The sequence below is a fragment of the Podarcis cretensis genome (genome assembly GCF_951804945.1).
Source record: "Podarcis cretensis genome assembly, chromosome: 14".
Classification (NCBI taxonomy): Eukaryota; Metazoa; Chordata; class Lepidosauria; order Squamata; family Lacertidae; genus Podarcis; species Podarcis cretensis.
Window position 1 is genome coordinate 25,845,524 of NC_137183.1, and position 24,627 is coordinate 25,870,150.

The window sequence follows — 24,627 nt, forward strand, 5'->3', positions numbered from 1 at the left end:
TTAATTTGTTCTGGAGGTCCGTACTTAACCTGAAACTGTTCTTAACCTGAAGCACCACTTTAGCTAATGGGGCCTCCCACTGCAGCTGTGCTGCCGGAGCACAATTTCTGTTCTTATCCTGAAGCAAAGTTCTTAACCTGAGGTACTATTTCTGGGTTAGCAGAGTCTGTAACCTAAAGCGTATGTAACCTGAAACGTAAGTAACCCGAGGTACCACTGTATTTCTTCCCCACGTTTAAAGGTGGGGGAGAACGCATTTCTCACTCTGCAAATTCTTAAGACGTCCTGCAAGAACTGTTCCAGCCTCCCATTTCAATTGTGCAAATGACCTCAGCTGTGTACACTGCAAAAGCAGTTTTGCTTTGATGTAGCAAGGTCGGCTCTTAAATAATTTTCACCGCCCGTCAGATTGTTTTAACAAATGTCAACAAAGAGGAAACCGACTGGAACAAAGATGGGAGTTTCCATTAAGGAACGGGAGGGTGGAAGGAAGATGGCCGCAAGCCAGGGTTCTCCCAGCTGAACAGCCAAATTGTGCAGACCCAGTTGAAACAGGAGGAAGGACCCCTTTTTCAGGCTGAGGACCACATTCCTTAGGGGCGGGGCCTGCATTCCAGTGATGGGCAGGGCCAAAGGAAAATGGGCGGGGCAACAAATGTGACTCACTCTGTCAGGCCACACAAAAGTCAGAGGTTTCTAAGCACACCTTTTTTTCCTTCTTCTTTTTTCTTGTTTCTTTTGTTGTTGTTTTTTTGAAAAGTTTTATTGTTAAAATAATTCAGCATTAATACACATACATTGCGAATATACAAACATACAAACCAACATTTCATACAATCCTTAAAAATGTTCAAACATACCTACACTCAATCCCACAGATAATTCCTTTTCCCATCACCATCCACCACCCCTCACCCCACCTTTGTGTTAGACTTCCAATCAATTTCTTTCCACTTCTATTACTTTCTTTCACACACCTTTAACCTAGTTTCATGCTTCTTTTTCTATTACACATTGTTACCCATCTTATTTTGTATTCCAGTATTTAAAACGGAACTTGTTTATTCTAATAGGAGTTCTGGTTTTTCAATATGGTTTTGCAAGTATCCTTTAAACACCTTCCAGTCCCTGTCTATCTTCTCTTTTGAGATCCTTCCAATTTCTCCCATTGTTTTGGATATATTGTAGTACTCCAATAATTTGGCAAGCCACTCTATTTTTGTCGGTATAATACAACCTTTCCAATTTTTCGCAATCAGTAGCCTTGGCTAGTGGTTTCTAAGCACACCTGTCTCTATTCAGGTGCAAGGAAGAGGCATTATCCTAGTTGAAGGGCACTTCCCAGCGTGGAGAAAGCACTCAAAGAAGGGATTCGGCAGGGCTAGTCTTAGGGGCCTGACAGAGAGGCCTTTAGGTCCCCCTGAGGGTTTCCACAGCTGAGCTTAAAATGATAGCCAAATTATGATTAAAATGTCAAGTCCTGGCTGTAGGTGCCTATATTTAAAGCACATGTAAATTGCCCTCACCCTGGAACTGTAGTCTACCTGCCACAGAACTACCACTCCCAGCACCCTTAAAAACTACAGTTCCGGGGGGGGGGGCAGTAATGTACTTTAAATGTATGGATATGATCTTTATTTTTTTACCCATTGTTACCATACTGAAGGCTTTGGAAAAGAGTAGCCTGCAAATCGAATCAGTGAATATTGTTTTCTTGCACTGAGGCCCAGGCAGGGCAGGGAGATAACAAATTATAGGGACAGAACTCCCTAAACCAGGCATGGGCAAACTCCGGCCCTCCAGATGTTTGGGACTACAATTCCCATCATCCCTAGCTAACAGGACCAGTGGTCAGGGATGATGGGAATTGTAGTCCCAAACATCTGGAGGGCCAGAGTTTGCCTATGTCTGGCCTAAGCTGTATAGAAATTTATTCATGCATGCTACAACAGCAGCAAGAATGTTACTTGCCCCAAAATGGAAAGAAGCAGAAAATTGTGGAATATGCAGAAATGGCAAAACTCACCGGAAGACTAAGAAATCCAGATAACAAACTTTTTATAATAGCATGGAAATGGTTTATTGAATATTCACAGGTAAACTGTAAACAGATAAGAACATTGGCAGGATTATTGTAATAACCTGCAGTTTCGTAAATATTTAAAGAAGATAAATAAATGAGCAAGTTAATTTGGATATGCAGAAGATATTAAAAATAAATGTAAGGAACCACAGAAAGAGGAGGAACGAAGTCAAGTTTTGAAATGTCAAGATGACTGTAAAATCAGCGAAATGTATAAACCTGAAAATTCTAAATATTGTTGTTGTTGTTTTTTAAAAAAATGGATGGGGAGATAACAGCCCCTAACCCTTCCTGTGTGGTTTGCCACCAGCAGCTAAGATTCAGATTCACAAGCATGAAATGCAGGCACGCAACACACCACAATAAAAGATTCACTTTGGCCACATGTCCCAGTAAACCGTGGCCAGTCTTTAAGGCCATAGCCACCTCATACATTTAAAGCACATTTAGAGTGCATGGCGTACTCCAAAGAATCTTGGGAACTGTAGTTTACCCAAAACAGAGTTAAAGTTCCAAGCGCCTTCAACAAGCTACAGTTCCTGAGATTCTTCTTTTTTGTGTGTGTGTGTGGGGGGTCATGTACGTATAGTGTGTACACAGCCTATTTCTTTTCCCAGTCTCTGAAAAATCAGCAGGAGCAGGGGCACTTGGCATGTTCTCTTGAAGGAGACAAGTAGAATAGTTGGGGCTTGAAAAGCAGGAGAACTGGTCTGAAGACTTGGCCTGCCAAACAATCCTATTTGAAAACAAGCAGGGAGAGAGAGAATTTGTCCACTACATTTAGGTAGCCTAATCGGCACGTCAAGCCCGACCAGCCAGCCAGACAGCAGAAGGTGACGCCGGTTCACTGGCCTTTGTTTCTTCCACTCTCAGCTACAGCAAAGGGCTCGGCTCTGTTGGCTGTTGGCACTTTCTTGCTCCCCATCCCCCCACAACAGCTTTTCAAGACGGATTGTTAAATTGTTCTACTATGAAAACACGCTTTCAGCATCCAGAATGGATCATTTCTGCCTGTTTTATCTTCTCTTACCAATGCAGTTCCCCTCTTTCTATTTTCTTTATATTTATTGTCCAGCCAGCCATGCCCTCTTTTGGAATACAGTGGTACCTCGGGTTACATACGCTTCAGGTTACAGACTCTGCTAACTCAGAAATATTACCTTGGGTTAAGAACTTTGCTTCAGGATGAGAACAGAAATCGTGCTCTGGCGGCGCAGCGGCAGCAGGAGGCCCCATTAGCTAAAGTGGTGCTTCAGGTTAAGAACAGTTTCAGGTTAAGAACAGACCTCCAGAACGAATTAAGTTCTCCCCCCCCCAAATAATATTTATTATTTTCAGTAAATAAACATAGAAAAGAGAAAAAAGATTAACAATAATAAAGACAAACAAAAAAGAAAAAGAGAAAAAAGAAAAGATACATACAGCATATTACCACTTAATTAATTAAAATTAAGCACCATCCATCTTCATAAACATAGTATTTGACTTCCTCGAGTCTCTTCCATCTGAATTTCTTAGTAATTATATGTAGCAGTTTCCAATATCAGTGTTTCAAAAGACCATATCACAGTCCTAATCATATTACATAGCTTTCCTTATCATACATTTTCTTGTTTATAAATTTAATTCCATTTTAATCCTAGGCCTAATTGTTTCTTTCAAGTGGTTACATATCTTTAATATTGTAATATTTATTCAAATAGTCTCTAAATTTCTTCCAGTCTTCTTGATGTTCCTCTTCTTTCTGGTCGCAGATTCTCCCGGTGAAGTTCTTAAGTTCTTAACCCGAGGTACCACTGTGCTTAATTCTGCAGATGGTTTTCTTTTCCAATCGACACCATTCTATGGCTCCTGAAAAGGCTATTGTCTTCACCATTGGCACGAGCATTGTCAGATGCAGTACTTAAAAGACTTGGGACAAAGTCAGGCCCACAACACAAATCTGCATAAAGTGTGCATATGCTAATTTGCATGCGTAGAGACAAATTTAGGCCTCTGAGCAATTCAAGATGTCCTGGGATCTCCCTGGCACTGCACTTTGCAGTGCAAGTGTCATGGCTCAGAGAACATCTGCCTTGCTTGCACGAAGTCTTAGGCTCAGTCCCTGCTGTCTAGAGGAAAGGCTTGGAGACATCCCATGGCTGAGACCTAAGTGAGCAGCTGTCAATCACTGTGGACCAGAAGTAGCTAACCTGGCAGTTTCCAGATACTTTTGGACTACAACTCCCATCAACCCTGTCTATTGGCCATGGTGCCTAGGGCTGATGGGAATCGGAGTCCACAACCTCTGGAGAAACCACTTTGGTGACCTCTGTTGAGCTAGATGCACCAAGGGTCTCCCTATAAGGCAACTTCCAATTCCAGAAGACCCATTCATTTGTAAATGGACAGCACCCTGTGTTTCTCAAACTTGGATCACCAATTGTTTTTGGACTCCAACTCCCATCATCCCTGACCACTGGTCCAGCTAGCTAGGGGTGATGGGAGTTGTAGCCCCAAAACAGCTGGGGACCCAATTTGAGAAGCATACTTGGTAGACCTCTACAGCAGATGAAACTATTTTCTTTTAAAAAGGTAATGGGACCCCTGACAGTTAAGTCCAGTCGCGAATGACTCTGGGGTTGCAGTGCTCATCTTGTTCATAGGCCAAGGGAGCCGGCATTTGTCCGCTCTGCAGACAGTTTTTCCGGGTCATGTGGCCAGCATGACGAAGCGGCTTCTGGCACAATGAAACACCGACACCAGAGCAGCACACGGAAACGCCGTTTACCTTCCTCTGTGTGTGTGAGAGTGATATATCTTCATTGTTTTAAAATAGATACATTTATGCCAGTAAAGCAAACAGTCCAACAGACAGACATACAATCAAATAAACAAACTATAAATTAACAAACAGGCAATAGCAATATATGAAACAACACAATTCTTATAACTAACATCATTTGTACTCCCAATGATGTGAACAATTGTAAAACTTATAAAACAGGAAATTAAAAATGTCTGCCGTTTACCTTCCTGCCGGAACAGTACCTATTAATCTACTTGCACTTTTTGACGCGCTTTCGAACTGCTAGGTTGGCAGGAGCAGGGACCGAGCAATGGGAGCTCACCCCGTCGCGGGGATTCGAACCGCCAACCTTCCGATTGGCAAGCCCTAGGCTCTGTGGTTTAGACAAGGAGATGGACTAGATCACCCATTGGATCCATTCCAACTCTACAGTTCTGTGATTGCAAGCAAGTGGTACAGAAATCTTGTGAAATAAATAAAATAAATAAAATCTTAAACCATGGGCAGGATTGTATTGGAGGAAAGCACTGTGTTGATTAATATTAAGTTTCTGTTCTCCAGCTGAATGCCCTAATTATTTTTTGTTAAGGGCCCACTAGCAGCATTTCAAAACATATGCTGCTCATAACCCCTGAGAAAGTGAACTGAGGTTAACCCACATGTGTGAACAAGCCCAGAAACGGGGAAGAACTCTCAGCATTCACCTTCTTTTTCCTGCTATCCTTCACGAAGGACAGGGATGAATAAGGAAAGGGAAAACAGAGAGGCAAGTGGGCAGCTCGCAAGTCTGAACATGGGTCTATAAAGGAGTGGGCAGTTTGGGGGAGAGGAGAGGTCTTTTTCTGCACACCCAGAAGCCCCTTTCCCAACTTGGAGGCCCACAATCTTGTGAAAGAATGGGACAGCCTGTTTTGCTTTCCCCCCAGTCATCTCTGGGCTGGAGAGAGGGAAAGAACAGTGTTTATTTTTCAAGCTGAGAGTGGGTGGCACCTGATGCAGTATCCTGATTGGCTGAGAAAGACAAATGGAGCGTATTTCCTTTGCTGTATGCAATCAGAGACCATTCTCCCTGGGACTCCCTATAAAGGGTGCCTTTGCTCTCTCTGTGTGTATGTGTGTCTGAGTAAATGGCTAGTCAAAAGCGTAGCCCAGTCTTCCTCAACCTCGGCCCTCCAGATGTTTTTGGCCTACAACTCCCATGATCCCTAGCTAACAGGACCAGCGGTCAGGGATGATGGAAATTGTAGTCTCAAAACATCTGGAGGGCCGAGGTTGAGGAAGCCTGGAGTAGCCACTTGGAGCCTGCAAGACGCCTTGACCTGCTCTTGCTGCTTATTAGAATAATCTGTGCAATTCATCCATCAGAAAGCTCTTGCACATGCTCAGAATGCACGATTCCTACACCACAGGGAGTTAGACTAGATGACCTATGGCCAGTGCCAGATTTACATATAAGCTAAACAAGCTATAGTTTAGGGCCCCACTCTCTTGGGGACCCCCCCAAAAATTAAAGGGAAAAAAACTGGATGTAAATTTCCAAAATATAAGATAGAAAACAAATAAAATAAAACCTACATACAGCAACAGTGTTTTGTGTTGTGTAGGCTTCTATGATGTAAGTAATGGGAGCTAGCTTGCTCCCTAAAATATCACTGGTTTGCTCATTTCTATATACAGGGTGCCTACATTCTGCATGGACTGGTTACATGGCCACATGTGCAAATGGCTTTAGATATATCTATTAGGTCCATAAATTACCATATAGCATAGCTGTCAACTTACAGATTTGAAAATAAGGGACCAGCAGCCAAAATAAGGGACCAGCAGCCAAAATATGGGACCTGCAGCCTCACCTGTTCCAGGCACTCCAGTCTTTCTGTCCTCCTGCAATCTGGTCAAACTCACGCTGGTAGCTTCGAGAACACTGTCCAAAATTTTGTAACCAGAGGTTCAACTGAATAGAATCTGAATCACATGTACCACAAGGCCTTGTCGGCCTCAACTTAAGATGGCTCCCTAGCCTGGCTTTGCACTGCAAAGTTTGCAGCAGCACGTGCAGCAAAATGGCGTCCAGAATTTAAAAACCCCCTCAGCTTGCATTAACTAGCCACACACAAGGCATGCAAACTCCACCCCCCCAGTCGTTCTTAGACTTCTTATTGGGTGAGCAACACAGCCAAGCAACACAGTTGGAGCCTCCCTCCTCCCTGGCCGGCAGGGAGGGAGGGAGGGAGAGGAGCTGCTTCCTTTGAAATTTAAGGGACATCATTTAAGGGACATTTAAGGGACATCCATCAATAAGGGACAGCAGCGCGACATGGCCCTGGAATAAGGGAGTGTCCCTTCAAATAAGGGACACTTGACAGCTATGCGATATAGCATATACTCAACACAAAAAACATTGACAATTTGTTGTTGACAAAGGACAGCTGGACATATAAAGGGCCCTACTTTCAGTAGCTTAGGATCTCATCAAACTCTGCCCTTGGCGTATCTTCCAACTCTACAATTCCAAGATTCTCTCATCCTCAGTATTTGCCTGCACTTTCTCTATCACTGCAAGTCCGCGTTGAAGCTACTTTTACCAGATCAATTTCAGCCTGGGTTCCCCAAATGGGTGGTTGGTTGGTGGGACAGGGAGAGAAATAGTTGTTGTGTTTATTACTTTTGGGGTCTTTTGCAGTAAAGGAGGCAAAGCACCACCTGCCCCCTCTTGATACAGTTTGGTATAGCAAACAAACCACCTGTGATTATTCCTCAGAAGCACCAAATAACTTGGGTGAACTTCCTGCTTTTTTTGTGTCAAGTATGATTGGGCTGTGGACACGCTAGACCTTTAAAGCACATTCGAAGTGAATTTCCCACCTCAAAGTATTCTGGGCCTCGCCGAGTTACCATTCCCAGCAGCCCTTAGCAAACTACAGCGGCCAGAATGTGCTTCAAATATGCTGAGCTTGTGCCACTACAGCTCCTGCCATTGGCCTTGTTGGCTGGAGCTGATGGGAGATGAGAGTTTAGTAGCACGGGGTGGGTGGGTGTGCATGCGCGCACACCAGGTTGAGGAAAGCTTGTCTGGAGGGACATACAATTTTATTCCTTAGGGCGTTTGCACTGTTGTACTAAAATGGTCTTCTGTGACCCACTCTGATCATATCATATTGGCAGAAAACACTGTTTTTAAATAAACTTTGCTTTGGCACTGGCATGTATCCAAGATGTACACAAGAGTAGACTCCACGAAATTAATGGTGCCCAGATAGTCATATCTATTTATTTTGATGGGTCTACTCAGAGCAGGACCAGAACTGGATACATGATGACCCTATGACCAGAGAGGCAGTACTGTACAGTGGTATCTTGGGTTAAGAACTTAATTCGTTCTGGAGATCTGTTCTTAATCTGAAACTGTTCTTAACCTGAAGCACCATTTTAGCTAACGGGGCCTCCTGCTGCTGCCACGCCACTGGAGCACGATTTCTGTTCTCATCCTGAAGCAAAGTTCTTAACCCGAGGTACTATTTCTGGGTTAGCAGAGTCTGTAACCTGAAGCATCTGTAACCCGAGGTACAACTGTATAGTGTTATGGAGTGTTGGACAAGGACCTTGGAGATAAAATCTCGCGCCCCCCCCCCCCAAACTGTGAAGCTCACTGGCTTACCTTGGACTACGCACTGCCTCTCAGTTTAGTCCACCTCACAGGGTCGTTGTGCGGATAATATGGAGAGGCGGGGAGCAGTATGCTCCTTGGAAGAAAGGTGTGATATAAACGTCGTAATAATAACAGTGACTCTGGGATGAGCCCATTTAATGAGCTCAGGCCTTGAAGGGAGGGCGATCCTGGCCATCCAAGGCTTGCTTGGGAGCGGAACCGCACAGGACCGGGTTGACATTAACCCCGTCTCCTCTTTCGTCACACCCTTAAATATTGCCCTGGGCGCTCACCTTTGGGTGCTCTACCTTAAAAAAAAAAAGAAAGAAAGAAACCGTGACGGAGGCGGGGAGGGGCAATTCTGGATCTCCTCGTGCCGTGATGACTCGACACTGCAGGCGGCAAGGAGCGCGGCGGAAGCCCTCTGCACTTGCGCAGGGGCCCTCTTGACGCCCAGGCCCATCTGCTGCCCGCTCCTTCCGGGCCGCGGCGGCTCCTCCTCTGCCCGCCCCTCCGCGTGCCCTGATCCGGCTCATCGGGGACGAGAAGCGGTGGGAGGCCGGGCAGCAGGCGGAAGCGAGGAGGGAAGGACGCGCAGCGGCGCCGGCCAGCAGCTGAGTCCGCCTCTGCCTGCTCCTCTCCCGGCCACCATGCGCCCCTTCCCGGGCGCCGTGGCGGCCTTGCTCTGGCTCTCGCTCCTGCTCGTCCTGCCCGCCTTGGCCGCCGTGGCTCCTCCGCCCAGCGTCGCCGCTGCTGCCGCCGCCGCCTCCTTCTCGGGCTCCGGCTCCAACAGCTCGGGGCTCTCGGAGCCGCCGGCCGGGAACCGCAGCGAGGGCGCACAGCGGAGCCCCATGTGGGCTCTGCTGCGGGACTTGCCTGCGCTCAAGGCCGCCGTCATCGGGGCTTGCGCCGCCAGCGTGGGGCTCATCGCCTGCCTGCTCCTCCGCGTCCTCAGGTGCGTAGTTGGGGGGTTGCCAGCTGCTTCCGCAGCCCGAGGCTCCTCTGCCTTTTGCAGCGCAGAACTGGAGCGGCCGCGAGCCTGCTGGGTTGGGAAGCTGCAGTGGGCGCAAGAGGAGGCCAGGCCGGGAGCCCCCCATCCGCACCCAGGCCGGCTCAGAGCTGTCAACTTTCAGATTTGAAAATAAGGGATCATCAGCCTCGAAAATAAGGGATCAGCAGCCTCACCTGCCCCGGGGACAGTCTAACAATCCGGGATAGCAGCGGGAAACAGCGCTGGAATAAGGGAATTTCCCGCAAAAAAAGGGAAGGTTAACAGCTATGGCCCAGCTTGCTTCTTTGGCACCCTTCGGCAAGGGGGTGGTGATGGTGGGCCGGAGTGGAGGGTGGCATCTAAAGGTGGCAGGACAATTGGAGGCATTGCCTGGTACGCCCAGAGTACTTCGTGCACATTAGAAATGTCTTTTATCAGATTGCACATTCTTTTGAATGGGCGATGTGCATTTTTCATGTTGCTCCTGCAAACTGCTTTTGTTTTCCTTTGGGCAAAAGGCGGATATAAACCTCAAGTGAATAAATTACCTTGGTAATCTTTATGATGATTCAGAAAGGTAGGCTAGTATCAGTTGTCCACTATATTATAAATTGGCTGAGAGATAAAAGGTTTGCTTCTTTAGCTGCTTGCCAGTAGTACTTCCTAGTTAAATAGTGGCCTGCCCTTTTAGTATTTAAAGCGCAGTCCTCTACAATGCTTACTCAGAAGTAAACCCCGCCACCTTCAGCAGGGCTTATTCTCAAACAGCTTATGTTGGATTGCCGCCTTAATATGCTTCATGTACATCAAATCGGTAATCTTCACAACAGCCCTGTAAGGTAGGTCAGTATTCATTATTCTCATGTAGTAAGGGTTGGGGCTCACTCTGAAATAACTTTGTTTCTTAAAAGACTAGTCAGTATTGGCTTCAGTGCTTTAGCATGTCCAAACTGCTTTGTTCTGACATTTATTTGCAGGCTTCCTCAACCTAGTGCCAGCAGATGTTGGACTACAACTCCCATCAGCCCCAGTCAGCATGGCAAATGGTGAGGGATGATGGAGGTTGTAGTCCAACAACATCTGGAGGGCTCCAGACCAGGGAAGGCTTATTTATTGTACTATTCCCTTAGAGCTGGAAGTTGTTCATAGAAATCTGCATCTTCAGAAGTCTTATGCTTAACATTAAGGGATAAAAACCCATTGCTAAATAGGCTTTCCTGTACCAGGAGTCAGCAAACCTTTTTCAGCAGAGGGCCGGTCCACTGTCCTTCAGACCTTGTGCGGGGCCGGACTATATTTTGTGTGTGTGTGTGTGGGGGGGAAATGAATGAATTCCTATGCCCCACAAATAACCCAGATGTGCATTTTATTTAAGGACACATTCTACTCATGTAAAAACATGCTGATTCCCGGACAGTCCGCGGGCCGGATTTAGAAGGCGATTGGGCCAGATCTGGCCCCTGGGCCTTAGTTTGACTACCCATGTCCTATAAAGGTAAAGGTAAAGGTACCCCTGCCCGTACGGGCCAGTCTTGACAGACTCTGGGGTTGTGCGCCCATCTCACTTAAGAAGCCAGGGGCCAGCGCTGTCCGGAGACACTTCCGGGTCACGTGGCCAGCGTGACATCGCTGCTCTGGCCAGAGCCAGAGCCAGAGCCAGAGCCGCACACGGAAACGCCGTTTACCTTCCCGCTGGTAAGCGGTCCCTATTTATCTACTTGCACCCGGAGGTGCTTTCGAACTGCTAGGTTGGCAGGCGCTGGGACCGAGCAGCGGGAGCGCACCCCGCCGCAGGGATTCGAACCGCCGACCTTTCGATCGGCAAGTCCTAGGCGCTGAGGCTTTAACCCACAGCGCCACCTGCGTCCCACCCATGCCCTATACTAACTCAGTAAACCTTGTTGCAACCCTTTAAGAAAGTTGGGCTGTATTTATTATTGCCATGTTCCAGCTGAGAGTGACTTGCCTTGTGCTCGCTTCGGCAGCACATATACTAAAAGAGAATGACTTGCCTATTCCCCCATCTCTTTTCATATCTACCATGAAAACTGCATTTCTTTAAATGTGGGGTGGAGATGGGATTCCCCTTTCAGGGGTCTTTTTCGCACCCCATCTTTACTGGACCCTCCATGTTTTGGAGGGGTGCTCTCTGCCTTTTGCAAGCTTTGCTGTACATGTGTGTGTATGTTTTGAAAAGACCTATCGGAGTTGTATCTCTCTCATAATTGAATTGTAGTTTCTTGAGCAGAGTTTACACAAGGTTCAAGGTAACCCCCCCCCAACCTTTTTCCAATAAGAGTTTCCCTGGGGAATGGCAGTAAGGAAAAGCCACTTCCTTTTTTGTTTTTAAAATAATCTTTATTCTTGTTATACATTAATTTGCATTAAACTATACACATACCAAACCACATATTACATACATACAAACATTACACACCCAATACATACCCAACATACCTACAATCTGATGTTTACACCACACAAAGTAGACTTCCAACTTATTCTCCTTGAGCTTTGTTACCAATCATATCTCTATACACATATCATGTTTGTTCTTCTGCTTTTTCTTAACAATTATCTAAACGAGTGTTACTAAACCTTCTCTTTATTTACAAGGTTTAATCTATGTCTGCCAGGAGGCTTGCGTTGTCAGTATAATTTTTGAGATATTCTTTGAATATTGACCATTCTTCATTGACTTTTTGAACAGTATAGGAAAAGTCACTTCCAATGCAGAGATAAGGAGTCCTGTGACAGCCTCACCTGGACAGCCTCCCGCTGTTTGTACACTTGAAAACCTCGCACTTCCAGTGGTAAACTGGACCAAGTGCTGCGCTAAGTGGGACTTTGGCCTGATCCCACAAGTCTTTTCTTAGCTTCTTATGCTGAAGCAGACCATTGGTCCATCTAGCTCAATATTGGCTACACTGATTGGCAGCAAGGACTTTCTAGGGCAAAGTTTCCCAAACTTGAATCTCCAGCTGATTTTGGACTACAATTCCCACCATCCCTGACTAGCTCAGGATGATGTGATTTGGATTCCAAAAACAACTGGAAACCCAGTTCTAGGGTTTCAGACAAGGGTGTTTCTCAGGCCCTACCAGAAAGATGCCGGGGATTTAACCTGGGATGTTTTGCCACCGAGCTAAGGCCTTCCTTGCAGTCTCTCTTCTGATGGTACAGAGGACTAGGGATATCAGAAACTGTGGTTAAAGGATCAGACTATTTGCCTTTGGCTCAGTATTGGAGGTGACTCCCCAGAGATCTTTCCCACTAACAGCTACCTGGTCCTTCTTAAATAGGAACGATTGGGAATTATATGTATGACTGCATTCAAAACATGTCCCCTTCCACACTGAACTATGTTCCCCTGATGCCACATCAGGCTTGCTTGTCTTTGTGGATGTTTTTCTCTCTGCAGGATGCATCTGTGACCAAAGGTTACACTGCTTGCAAATATTTCTGAAAGCCGGTCATGTGTCTTTCCTGAAAAGAGGATTCTGCCTCTCCCAACAGGAATTCCTCTTGCTGGAGGAAAACAATAGTTGGAACTGCCTTTAGTGCTTTGGAGGCAAAAAACGAGCAGCAGTTTTTTAAGTACACAGAGTTAAAACTCCCCTGGCCTGCCAGTGATCGTTGTGTTCCTGGGAACCTGTCTTTCTGGTATGAGTCATTCTCCTGTCATGTTGTCAAAAAGGAGAAGGCGCTGCAGGTGCAGTTGTCATGGAGGGGATGAGGAAATGTCGTGGAAGGGATGAGGAAGCTGGGCTCTGAAGGTTACACTTCTGCACACACACACACACACCCCGGCCCATTGCTAAATGTTTGAAGCTTGTATGATGTTGGTGTCAAAGGCCATAGCTCAGTGGCAGAATAATTGCTTTGCCTGCATAAGATCCCAAGTTCAGTCCTTGGTGTCTCCAGGTGGGGCTAGGAAAGATCCTGTGCCTAAATCACTCAGAGTAAACACTACTAAGCTAAATGGGTGAATGGTCTGATGTTAAGTGTTTTCAGCTTTGTAAGTGATGGCAGGACCTTTAGGTTGACAATGATTTGTTATATGAGCGCCTCTTTGCAGCATTTGAAATTTGCCAGGCACATTTTGCACCTGGCTATTGGGGACGCGGGTGCCACTGTGGGTTAAATCACAGAGCCTAGGACTTGCCGATCAGAAGGTTGGCGGTTCGAATCCCCACGACGGGGTGAGCTCCCATTGCTTGGTCCCTTCTCCTGCCAACCTAGCAGTTCAAAAGCACGTCAAAGTACAAGTAGATAAATAGGCACCACTCTGGCAGGAAGGTAAACGGTGTTTCCCTGCGCTGCTGTGGTTCACCAGAAGCGGCTTAGTCATGCTGGCCACATGACCCGGAAGCTGTACGCCGGCTCCCTCAGCCAATAAAGCGAGATGAGTGCCGCATCCCCAGAGTCGGTCACGACTGGACCTAATGGTCAGGGGTCCCTTTACCTTTATTGTCCACTTGCAGCCATGTGAAGATGCCCGGGTGCAAGGATGGTGCCTGACGTCTTCACCATCTGGAGGTGCGTGTCATTGGATCTTGCCTGTTTTCACACACTAACAACACATCTTGTAGAATTCTATCCATGATATTTTATCTGCACAATCAGGACAAATTTCAGGAACCAAAATGTCATACTGAAAAATACGGCTTTTGAACTGTCTGGCCCTAAAATGACAGCTAGACATTCAGTTTTGGTGACTGTAACCCTGGTTTAAAGAGCCATTTGGTGGCTAGCTTATGTACCTGAGTTTCTAATGCTGCAACTGTGTTAAGTTTTTAAACAGTGTATTTTACATTGGATTGTTAACATTTCTAAGTTGCTGCAAGAGTTTTGCTGGAAGCAACTCAGAAATTGAACTAAGAATAACAGCAACAATATAGGAAGCTGTCTTCTTCCAGGACAGATGTACCTCAGGGTTGTTTGCATGGAATGGCAGTGATTCAGCTTTCCAAAATCTACCTGGAGATATTTGGGGCCAAATTCTGCATGGAAAGCCAGTGCTGTATCATGGAGCTGTGGCCGAGAGATGACTGGTCTGTTAATTTGACTCCTCCTTTAAAGAAGCCTGCAAATAGCCACTTGCCTGCTCACCTGTGGCACATATGAATTTTCTCCAGGTGATCAAGCAAGGAAGCTTCACACACAAAACACACCCACACCCATTGTTGCATTGATATATGTGATTGGAACTAGCAGCCTAGTAGAAACTAGGCTAGTGCTCATTTTGTGAAACTGATTGGCAAGGCTAACTTAGGTTGATATAGTATAATGCAGACTTAAACCAGTTTAGCAACTGTTCATTCACCAGGAAACTCTGGAAATAGTTGTTTCATGGAGGGTGCTGAAAGCATGAATGGTACCACTTGAGGTTGTCAGGTGGACAGTCTTGTGACTTACGTCACTGAGACACTTGGAGCTTGCACTTGAGCAAACTGAGCCAAAAGTGTGTGTGTTTTTCTAGCCCTGCTCAGGGATATTCTGCATGCCTAAAGGCTACATGTGATTATGGCCAAGGTATAGCAATAATATTGTGCATGACCAGAACTGGATGCAGTATCAAAAGGGTGGATGTGTTGCCCAACCTGTAATGGCCCCGCAGAAATCTTCGTATCGGCCTCAGGCCCTTTGTGACTTGTCAACAGGAATAAACTGGGTATGTGGAACATGGAAAGGTAAATTGCTCCCTCCACGATGGGATGGGATCTGTACACTAACTAGCTGATGGCTTTCCAGCAGGGTTACACAAATTAACCCCACTTCAGCACCAGCTGAAGTGAAAAGGCTTAGCGATGTCACAGAAAGAGAACAGTTTTGTAAAAAGCAGTAAAATGTATTGGCAGGGTTCTTCCCCTCGACGTTGCACTCTCAAATTTTGCCCTGCTCAGAAAGTGCCTGGTGTGTTGCCTTTCCTTGGAGTTTTGGTAGGCGAATCATCCTTTCCTCCTGCTCTGTTGACTTTGCCAAGAGGTATGTCGAAGACATCCCAGTAGTGATATATGGAAGTGAGAGCTGGACCATAAAGAAGGCTGAAGAATTGATGCTTTTGAATTATGGTGCTGGAGGAGACTCTTGAGAGTCCCATGGACTGCAAGAAGATCAAACCTCTCCATTCTGAAGGAAATCAGCCCTGAGTGCTCACTGGAAGGACAGATTGTGAAGCTGAGGCTCCAATACTTTGGCCACCTCATGAGAAGAGAAGACTCCCTGGAAAAGACCCTGATGTTGGGAAAGATGGAGGGCACAAGGAGAAGGGGATGACAGAGGACGAGATGGTTGGACAGTGTTATTGAAGCTACCAGAATGAGTTTGACCAAGCTGTGGGAGGCAGTGGAAGACAGGAGTGCCTGGCGTGCTCTGGTCCATGGGGTCATGAAGAGTCGGACATGACTAAACGACTAAACAACAACATGTCGAAGGCTAGCAATGTGCAGCCTATTCTGCACTGGTGCCAGATACATCAGGGGCCCTTCCATGATTAATTTGTTTGGGGTGGGGAACCTGCAGCCTTCCAGATTCTGTTGTACTTCCACCAGCCCTAGGTGATAGAATCATTAAGAATATAAGAAGACCGTGCTGGATTAGGCCAGTGGCCCATCCAGTCCAGCATCCTGTTCTCACAGTGGCTACCAGAAGCCTGTAGGAAACCTGCAAGCAGGACCTGGGACAAGAGCTCTTTCCACTCCTGTGGTTTCCAGAAACTAGGAAACCAAATTGGTGGCCATCACTGCCTCCTGTGGGAGAGAGTTCCATAGCTGAACTATTTACATCAGGGGCCAGCAAACTTTTTCAGCAGGGGGCTGGTTCACTGTGCCTCAGACCTTGTGGGGGGCTGGACTATATTTTTTTGGGGGGAAATGAATGAATTCCTATGCCCCACAAATAGCCCAGAGATGCATTTTTTAAAAAGCACACATTCTACTCATGTAAAAACACCAGACAGGCCCCACAAATAACCCAGAGATGCATTTTAAATAAAAGGACACATTCTACTCATGTAAAAACATGCTGATTCCTGGAGCGTCCGTAGGCCGGATTGAGAAGGTGATTGGGCCGGATCCGGCCCCCAGGCCTTAGTTTGCCTACCCATGATTTACGTCTATGCCTAATGAGAAATGGCAACGCAATTTCCCACAATTATACTGGGGTGTGTGCATGGCGGAGGACAATTATTTCCAATATGGAGTGGGGCATCCTTCCGCTATCCATTGGCCCCCAACCAGTACAGCTGTGTTGGATGGGACTGATGGGAGTTACAGTCCAAAAGATCTGGAGGGCATCAGGTAAGGGATAATGAATGTAGGGTCTCCTCTTTGTTTTAGCCTCATGAATGTATTGACCTGCAGCTGCAAGTATCAAGGACCGTATTTCTTCCTCCAATCTTGCTTCTCAAGAGTGGTGGTGCTGCGGCCTCAGAGTGGGAGGGGGCCACGTCTTGGGATCATGGGGTCAGGAGCGGATCCTTTTAATCCTGATGGCTGCCTGGCTAAAAATAGATTAAAGGCTGAAGAGCAGTCTGAGCAGCGGGCAAGCTGACAGCGAGCGATTGCAGCCTCTGCGTGATGGGGAGCAGCTGTTCTTCATGTGACTGAGTGCTTGGTCAGAATCACCGCTGGTGAATGGAAAGGGCTGAGTGAGAGTGGCCACAGACTCCACCTTTCTCCATCTCTCCCTCCCTCTTTCCTAGCTGTCTTCTTGCTGAGCTCTAAGTTTAAGCATCCAGATTGGAGGAAAAAAATACTTGAAGAGAGAAAGCCAAGGTCATTCTGAGAGGTGGTGAGAAAGATGGCTTTTAATAATCGCTTGGCAGGCATTTGTACCAGAGGAGTACCCATGCTCTCTGGGACCTATTCAGCTTACAGCCTTAGTACTGCTATGACTGTTCCTGCTGCTACTACTGCTCTGATTTATATGGCACCATCAGCATACGTGATGCATCAACAGGACAGGCCATTGCTCTATGCAGCTTACTGTTATAATACCATTACTAGTTACATGGCACTATCAGTGTGCATGGTCCAGGAAGATGATAGGTCCCTGCCCCAAGTGGCTTGCAATTTAAAATTCAGTGTAGGGGCAATAGAAAAGGGAGAGAGGTGAAGCTAAGAATAAACAGAGGAATGGTTGTTTACACAGCATGTTATTTGGGTGACCATGTGGCTGGCCTTCTACTTGAAAGTCTGGATAAAGTATTTCCCCCTTTTAAAAATCACAAAACCCACCTTCACCGTACCTTGCAATAAGGAAGTTTATAATATGCACGAAAGTAAAACCATGTCTGTTGGTTGTAGTTGCTGTTGTTTTTAATCCATATCCCAAGGCAGGGAGGAGTAATTCTGATCAGTGTTAGTGATGGAGCAATCATACCTAGTGGATAGTGTTTGTTCTGGGCTAATTAATCGGGAATAAATAGGGTGATCTTGTGGACACTTCCTAAATGGGCTTGTAAAAGCTATATTGGTTTTTAATGGCTCATTATGTTTGTGGTTCATGGTAGTAATTTCAAAGAAGGTCTTTACAATGGCAGCTGAACAGATTAAGCAGCAGATCTCAAGGGTTGTTTAATCAGTGGCAATTACAGTCCTTAAGTGTTGCAGCGTAGCAAGCCCCAGATAGGTCTGTGCCCCAGTTGGGGTGCAGAGTGATGGTCCCTGCTATGGAAGGTGGGGCGTCCTCATTTCTTAGCAGCATTCGTGCCTTTACAACCCAGTCAAATGAAAGCCTGTTCAAGTGTGAACACTGTGCTCCAGATAATCAGAGTCCTAACCATACCGGATTGCAACTCTTGAATCAGACCAACAAAGAGGCAAAATATTCTCGACATGAGAAGCTTCATGGGATCTGGCCTGAAGGCATCTAGAGACAAGTTCTGGTTTGAATTTCAACAAGGCCACACAGATGGGAATGAAAGCAGCCTGGAGGCTGCACACAATTGTTTTGAGGGGTTTGCAAGAGGGTTAGTAGTTGCGCTAACCTGATGCAGGAGGAGCCCATCGGTTCCCACTATGCTCTGTTCATGTATTTGTAAATCAAACATAATTGCAAAAGGTAGTCGAATGAGTAGAGTGTGGTGGTCTGGTGAGTAGAGAATTTGCCTTGACAGATCTGGGTTCAAATCCCCACATAGGGTGTTCTCTCTCTCTCCTCCCTCCCCCCCAAGTGTTTTCTCATACAGTCGTCCCTTGGTTCTTGAATGGAATCTGTTCCGGAAGTCCGTTCGACTTTTGAAAATGTTTGAAAACCAAGACGAAGCTTCCGATTGGCTGCAGGAGCTTCCTGCACTCAAGCAGAAGCTGCGTCAGCTGCGTCAGACATTTGGCTTCCAAAAAAAGTTTGCAAACCGGAACACTTCTGGGTTTGCGGCGTTTGGGAGCCAAAACGTTCGAATCACAAGGCGTTCGGGATCCAAGGTATGACTGTATTAGCTGGAGCAACAATGAGAAACCGAGAGTGGCTGGAAAAGTGGCCTGGTAACAGGGGTCTGTTGCCTCTTTTTCTCCACTCCCATTTGGATGGGTTTAAATAAATTCTCGGTGTTTTGTTTCCACAATATTTGTGTACACCTACAATATAATTTTCTTGTTGTTTCAGGTCTGGCAGGAAGATTAAAAAAACCCGCAAGTATGACATCATCACAACTCCAGCAGAACGGGTGGAAATGGCCCCCTTAAATGAAGATGATGAGGATGATGAAGATTCCACAGTGTTTGATATAAAATATAGGTAAGGAGAGGGGGAGGACGGTGTAAACATATGGGTGAGTGGGTGGAACTCTTTGAAAGGGGGGTGATATCTATGTTGGTCCATTTAGAAATGAATAAATTGGACAGCACTTCGCTACGAGATCTCCAACTAAGAAGATCAACCATTATTAGCACTTGTGGAATCTGATTAGTGCAACCTTCCCCAAGCTCCAGATGTTAATGAGTAGAATTCCCATCAGCCCCAACATCATATGGCTATGCTGTCTGGGGGTTGATGAGGGTTGTAGTCATTAACATCTGGAGAGGGTACCAGCATGGAAATTTAGGGAAAGGCTGCTTGAATTAGATCAGCTTCTACTAGGTACAAAGTCTGAGCCTCCGTTCATACACCCCATCTTCAAGTTTAGTTACAAGCTGCAGACTTTGGTGTCGTTCAATATGACGCCCTCCTTTTTTGTTGTTTTTAAAATACAGACCAAAGAAGAGTTCTGGAGAACTTGAAAAGTTGCTCACAACTTTGTGAGGGTTCGTTTGGTCCTAATAAAGGTATTAGCCTACTGCAGATTTTGGATTTGTTGCGGGCAGGGGTGGAAATTAATGTGTGTTCCCTGCCACTCACCTTTTACGCTCCCCTTTACAAACAAGGCCTGGAATGTTTTGGTGGAGTCATTTCCAACTTTCTCTTGTGATGAAGAGCAAAGTAAGAGTAACCCTGTGTAGCTCTGTGGGTCCTTGCAGGTCACTGAGGAAGCAGCTGTTAAGTCTGGATCAAGCATACAGGACCTTGGACAGCTCCGAGGAGCTTCTGGAGATGTTGTCTCTGCAAGGATCCTGAGCCAACTGAAGCTTTATACAGTGGTACCTCGGGTTAAGAACTTAATTCATTCTGGAGGTCCCTTCTTAACCTGAAACTGTTCTTAACCTGAAGCACCACTTTAGCTAATGGGGCCTCCCGCTGCCGCCACGCCGCCACTGCGCAATTTCTGTTCCCATCCTGAAGCAAAGTTCTTAACCCGAGGTGCTATTTCTGGGTTAGCGGAGTCTGTAACCTGAAGCATCTGTAACCCGAGGTACCACTATACTGGCTAGCAGGGGAAGCAGGCAGGGTCAGCTCCAAGTGGAGAGTATGCAAGAACAGGACCCTGGCGTACTATGCTAAAGCATCTTCCGAGGCCAGCTGAAAGAGATGTGGCCTCTGCAGGGAGCTGAACCTTCGTGTAGGCTGACTAGACTTGATATGTGGTAGGTTCTGTGTTCCCTGGAGGAGCTGCCTGGCTAGTTAAAGGACCCTCACCTTATTTTGTAGTGAGGTTGGGGGTTACAGAGGTACTGCAAGATACACAACCTCTGAGTTAGAGGATAGTGGCAAGGCTGTGTCCTTTGGCTGGAAGGTCTGTGAGGTTCTTTCCGCTGCTCTGCCGCCTCCCGTAGGAAGTAGCTTGAGCCTCATCACTGTCCTCTGATGTGCATTTCAATGTCTCTGACAAAGGTCCGAGAAGGACTGATACAGTTGACAATGGCCAGCGCTTTGCATCAACACAAGCTTGTCTCTCAACAAACCCTTGCCTTGCAAGGCGGTAGAACAGTACAAAAGGAGATAGTTGAATTCATCAAAACTTGGGATGCTTTCCCATCATAGCTGGATCTCCAGAGTACCTTTGTTCCTTCTGATAATAAAGGCCCCTTTAAATCAATACCCGTCCATAGAATATCCCCCCTTTCCAATGCACAGATGCCCTTTTGCATACAGACGCCGAGCATTGTGTTGTTCAAGGGTGTGTGTGTGCGTGCTGTTCTCTGGAGGTTGCTTTTAATTGGGTGTCTTGCAAGTGAGAGCTGAAGGGTCTTTTCTGTACACTGCTAGGTGGATTGTGTTGGGGGTGAAGCTTGTTTTTGAACACATTTATCTCTCAAGCAGGCTGACTTGCCTGCTTGGAAGGCATAATTGTTATTCCAAAATGGGATGTGGTGGTAGGCAGAAGGGAAGAATGACAAGTTTGCTCCCAAGGTGTAACAACAACAACAACAACAACAACAACAACAACAACAACAATGACAGCTACTCAAGATTGCCTTGAATTTTCCACCATCATTGAACTGTTTCAGCCCAAGGGTGGAGGGAAGGAGGAGAAGCATCAAAAGGCTTTTTCTAAGGCAAGCATCTTGCCTGGGTGATGTCCCTGGGTGCCATTAGGAGACAGATCCTGGGGCTGTTTCATGTAGTTCCCCAAAGTGTGTTGCAAGAGTCCTGCTAGCACACTTTGGGAGAAAAAACCTGAAACTATTAAAGCCTCTTATTGACCCTGAAGCCCCTCCCTCGGTTAGGAGGCATCAGCCACACCTTTGGGTCAGCAGTCATCCCTCCTGAAAGAGAGAGATGGAGCAGGTTCAGTCACTGCCCTGTCAGAGAGGTTGCCCACTGAGTCTCTCTGTGAGTTGCCATTCTGGAGGTGCCTCCTTCCATTAATATATATGCTCAGTATTGTTTCTCTGGCATTGCCCATGTTGCCTATTTGTGGATAGTGAATGTGTTGCAAAATACCTCTGTCTTTGGCAAATGTACTTCTGTCTTTCTCTGCCTTTAGTTTTTGAATTATCATCATCATCATCATCATCTTACATCATCATCATCATCTTACATCTCAGCATGCAGGCTCACCATTTAATAGATTCAGCATGTTAAGGAAATAAGGATGGGGATGGTAGAGGAAAACAAACATTGGAGAAACTGCTCCTCCTTTGGCCAATGGTTGGGGCCACCTTCGGCTCCCCTTTGCTTTGTTTTTCTTCCTGGGAGGCAAGGGGTGCAGCATCCCGGTGGACACTTGGTCCTTTGGACAATGCCAGAATGTGCCTCCCTTTAACTTGGCTGTCTCAGGTATTTGGCAGTGGGAGCAAAGTATTCCCCACCCCATGCATGTTGGGGAGCCACAAACTCCCTTCAGCTGCTCCTTCTCTGACTGCTTGACAGAGCCAAGCTGGTTCCCCACTGCCCAAAATGGGTTTGGAGCAAAGAGACTAGGTTGGCCACATACCCAGCTTGTGAGGATGGCCTGCATCTTGTTAAATTTTATGAGACACACTTCTCTGCTGTTTCTAATTATTTCATTTCTCTTCCTCGCTTTCTTCAGGTGAGGCTGTTGCACAAGGCTCATCAGGATGGAGGTCTCCTGTCAAGAACCTTGCAAGAACCTTGGCAACAGAGGGGAAAAGGAAGACAGAACCTTAGCATCAACAAAACTTACAATTTTCCACTGTTCCAAATATATATACATACATGATTTATGAAGGATTTTGACAGGAGACAGCTGAGCATCGGGCATATTCATTGCTACTATGTTCCTGGGTACCAGGTTGGAAGAACTGGAGGTGGTTTTCCTTCTGGACTGCTTTTCAACTGGAAAAAACCCCTCTCTTTTTGTTTTGTTACAGATTTGGTTACCTGCAACGTTTGTAGGCCAACCCAGAGCCCTAGTTATTAGGAGTGCCAGTTTTGTTCGAAGGCACCCAGGCTAACCAACAAACTCTCTGATCAGAAGTGCTAAACTTAGATGGATGGTTATTCTCCATGGCACCTGAAACGCCTGGCATTGTGTGGTTCTGGGTTGTAGCAACCTCTGCTCATCTCACGGAAGCTCAGGACTTGTGCAAACTCTGCTGAATTGATTGAACCTGTGTATTGATGTGTGAATGTGTGTGTGTTTTGCTTTTTGTGGGTGCGATGTGGGCCGCTGTGATGACTTGCTACTACTACTGATAACAATTGCACTAATCATCTGCTCTTGCAATAAGGCTCTCTGCCGTCTCTCTAAGGGGATATCTCCACAATCCTCTGGGGAGGGCAAACTCTGAGAAGCAGGGGGAGAAAAACCCAGCCAGTTCAGGAGGAAAGGAAAGATCTGTTTTGGCAGCCCCTTGCTCCTCTTTCCTTATTCCTGAGGAAGTCAAACCTTACTGCTGGGGGGGGGGGCCCTCACCTGTGACCCTGTGGATGTTGTTTTCACCGTTGGCTGTGCTGGCTGGGGCTAAAGGGAGTTGGGAGTCCAGAAACCTCTGGAGAACTGCAGGTTCCCGATTCCTGCCTTACACTGAGTGCTGTTTTGTGTCTGTGTCTCCCTCTGCCTGTGAGTCGCCTCTCTCTCACCTCCTCTATTGTATTTCACGACAATCTGCAGTGAGGCTATTAAAGAGCAATTAGGATAGTTTTGCTTTTTTTGCGTTGTCATGTGCTCCTGGTCAAATATTCTTGTTACCAACCAAAATGATTTTTAACATTGTTTTCAACTTTGGTCAATCAGGGTCCAGCTTTTGCAATGCATAACACAAAGCCAAATATAGTGGAACCTCGGAAGTCGAATGTAAGCCATTCCAGAAGGATGTTTGACATCCGAAATGTTTGAATTCCGAGGTGCGGCTTCCGATTGGCTGACAGCTAGGCTTTTTGCAGATCGGAAGCCACATCGGACGTTTGGGTTCCGAGGAACGTTCGAAAACTGGAACACTTCTGGGTTTTCAATGTTTGGGAGCCAGAACGTTCAGGAACGGAGTGGTTCGAGAACTGAAGTTCCACTGTAGCTGGTCTCTTTTCCAGCACAGACCAAGTTACAGTGGTGCCTCGCAAGACGAAATTAATCCGTTCCGTGATGCTCTTTGTATAGCGGTTTTTTCGTCTTGTGAAGCAAGCCCATTGACGGCTTAGCGGATTAGCGCTATTAGCGGTTTAGCGGCTTTTAGCGGATCAGCTGATAAGCGGCTTAGGGCTTAGGAAAAGGGGGGGGAAAGGGAAAAAACCCTGCAGGAACTCGCAAGACATTTTCGTCTTGCGAAGCAAGCCCATAGGGAAATTCGTTTTGCGAAGCGCCTCCAAAACGGAAAACCCTTTCGTCTAGCGGGTTTTCCGTCTTGCGAGGCGTTCGTCTTGCGGGGCACCACTGTACCTCTTTGCCATTGTTAACACAGCTGCATGTTTTACCACGGGTCTCTTTGAAAGACTTCATCTTCTGTGCAAAGCAGCCTGGAGAGAACAGTTCCCCTTTGCAATGGCCCTCCCTCTCTCGGCTACATTTCCCCCAGTCCAGGTTGCAGTCTTCTGTTCCAGCAGCCTCTCATTCACCCTGAGACTATGGTGGTACTATTATCAAAATCTTCTCTGTATCTTCATGGAGGGATGCTGACTTCTTTTGATGTTCTCTTCCCAGAACTGGACATTTAGTAGAGGTCAGTGTTAACAGACCTGCTGCTCTTTGAGAAAGGGTTTGTTTTAATCCTCTCTGCATTGCTGCCTTCTGTCCAGTGAACTTAGCCTGCCCTTCTTGGGACGTGGGTTGAGAAATATTCAGGGCTAGCCACGGGAGGCTGGCCTGCCTTTTGCTTCTTTGCTATCACACAGAAACC

The 24,627-nt window shown here is 46.5% G+C and overlaps 1 protein-coding gene across 2 annotated transcripts; it reads left to right on the plus strand.

The window, feature by feature from the left end:
* The first annotated feature begins 8,562 nt into the window (after window positions 1–8,562).
* FAM174B (family with sequence similarity 174 member B) lies at window positions 8,563–23,435 on the plus strand. 2 transcript variants are annotated; one of them, XM_079954377.1, is made up of 4 exons: window positions 8,563–9,475; window positions 19,121–19,252; window positions 19,708–19,779; window positions 22,365–23,435. In XM_079954377.1, the coding sequence occupies exons 1-3, from the start codon at window positions 8,679–8,681 to the stop codon at window positions 19,754–19,756; spliced, it is 978 nt and encodes a 325-aa protein (XP_079810503.1). In that variant the 5' UTR covers window positions 8,563–8,678; the 3' UTR covers window positions 19,757–19,779; window positions 22,365–23,435. The 2 variants fall into 2 exon arrangements, with proteins under 2 accessions (XP_079810503.1, XP_079810504.1); XM_079954378.1 differs by lacking the exon at window positions 19,708–19,779 and having other exon boundaries at window positions 8,576–9,475.
* The last annotated feature ends 1,192 nt before the right edge of the window (window positions 23,436–24,627 follow it).

Coding starts and splice junctions, on each gene's coding strand:
- FAM174B (XM_079954377.1), top strand. CDS start 8,679: ATGAGCTCAGGCCTTGAAGGGAGGGCGATCCTGGCCATCCAAGGCTTG. Junction 9,476..19,120: donor CTGCTCCTCCGCGTCCTCAG/GTGCGTAGTTGG, acceptor TTGTTGTTTCAG/GTCTGGCAGGAAGATTAAAA. Junction 19,253..19,707: donor GTGTTTGATATAAAATATAG/GTAAGGAGAGGG, acceptor TTTAAAATACAG/ACCAAAGAAGAGTTCTGGAG.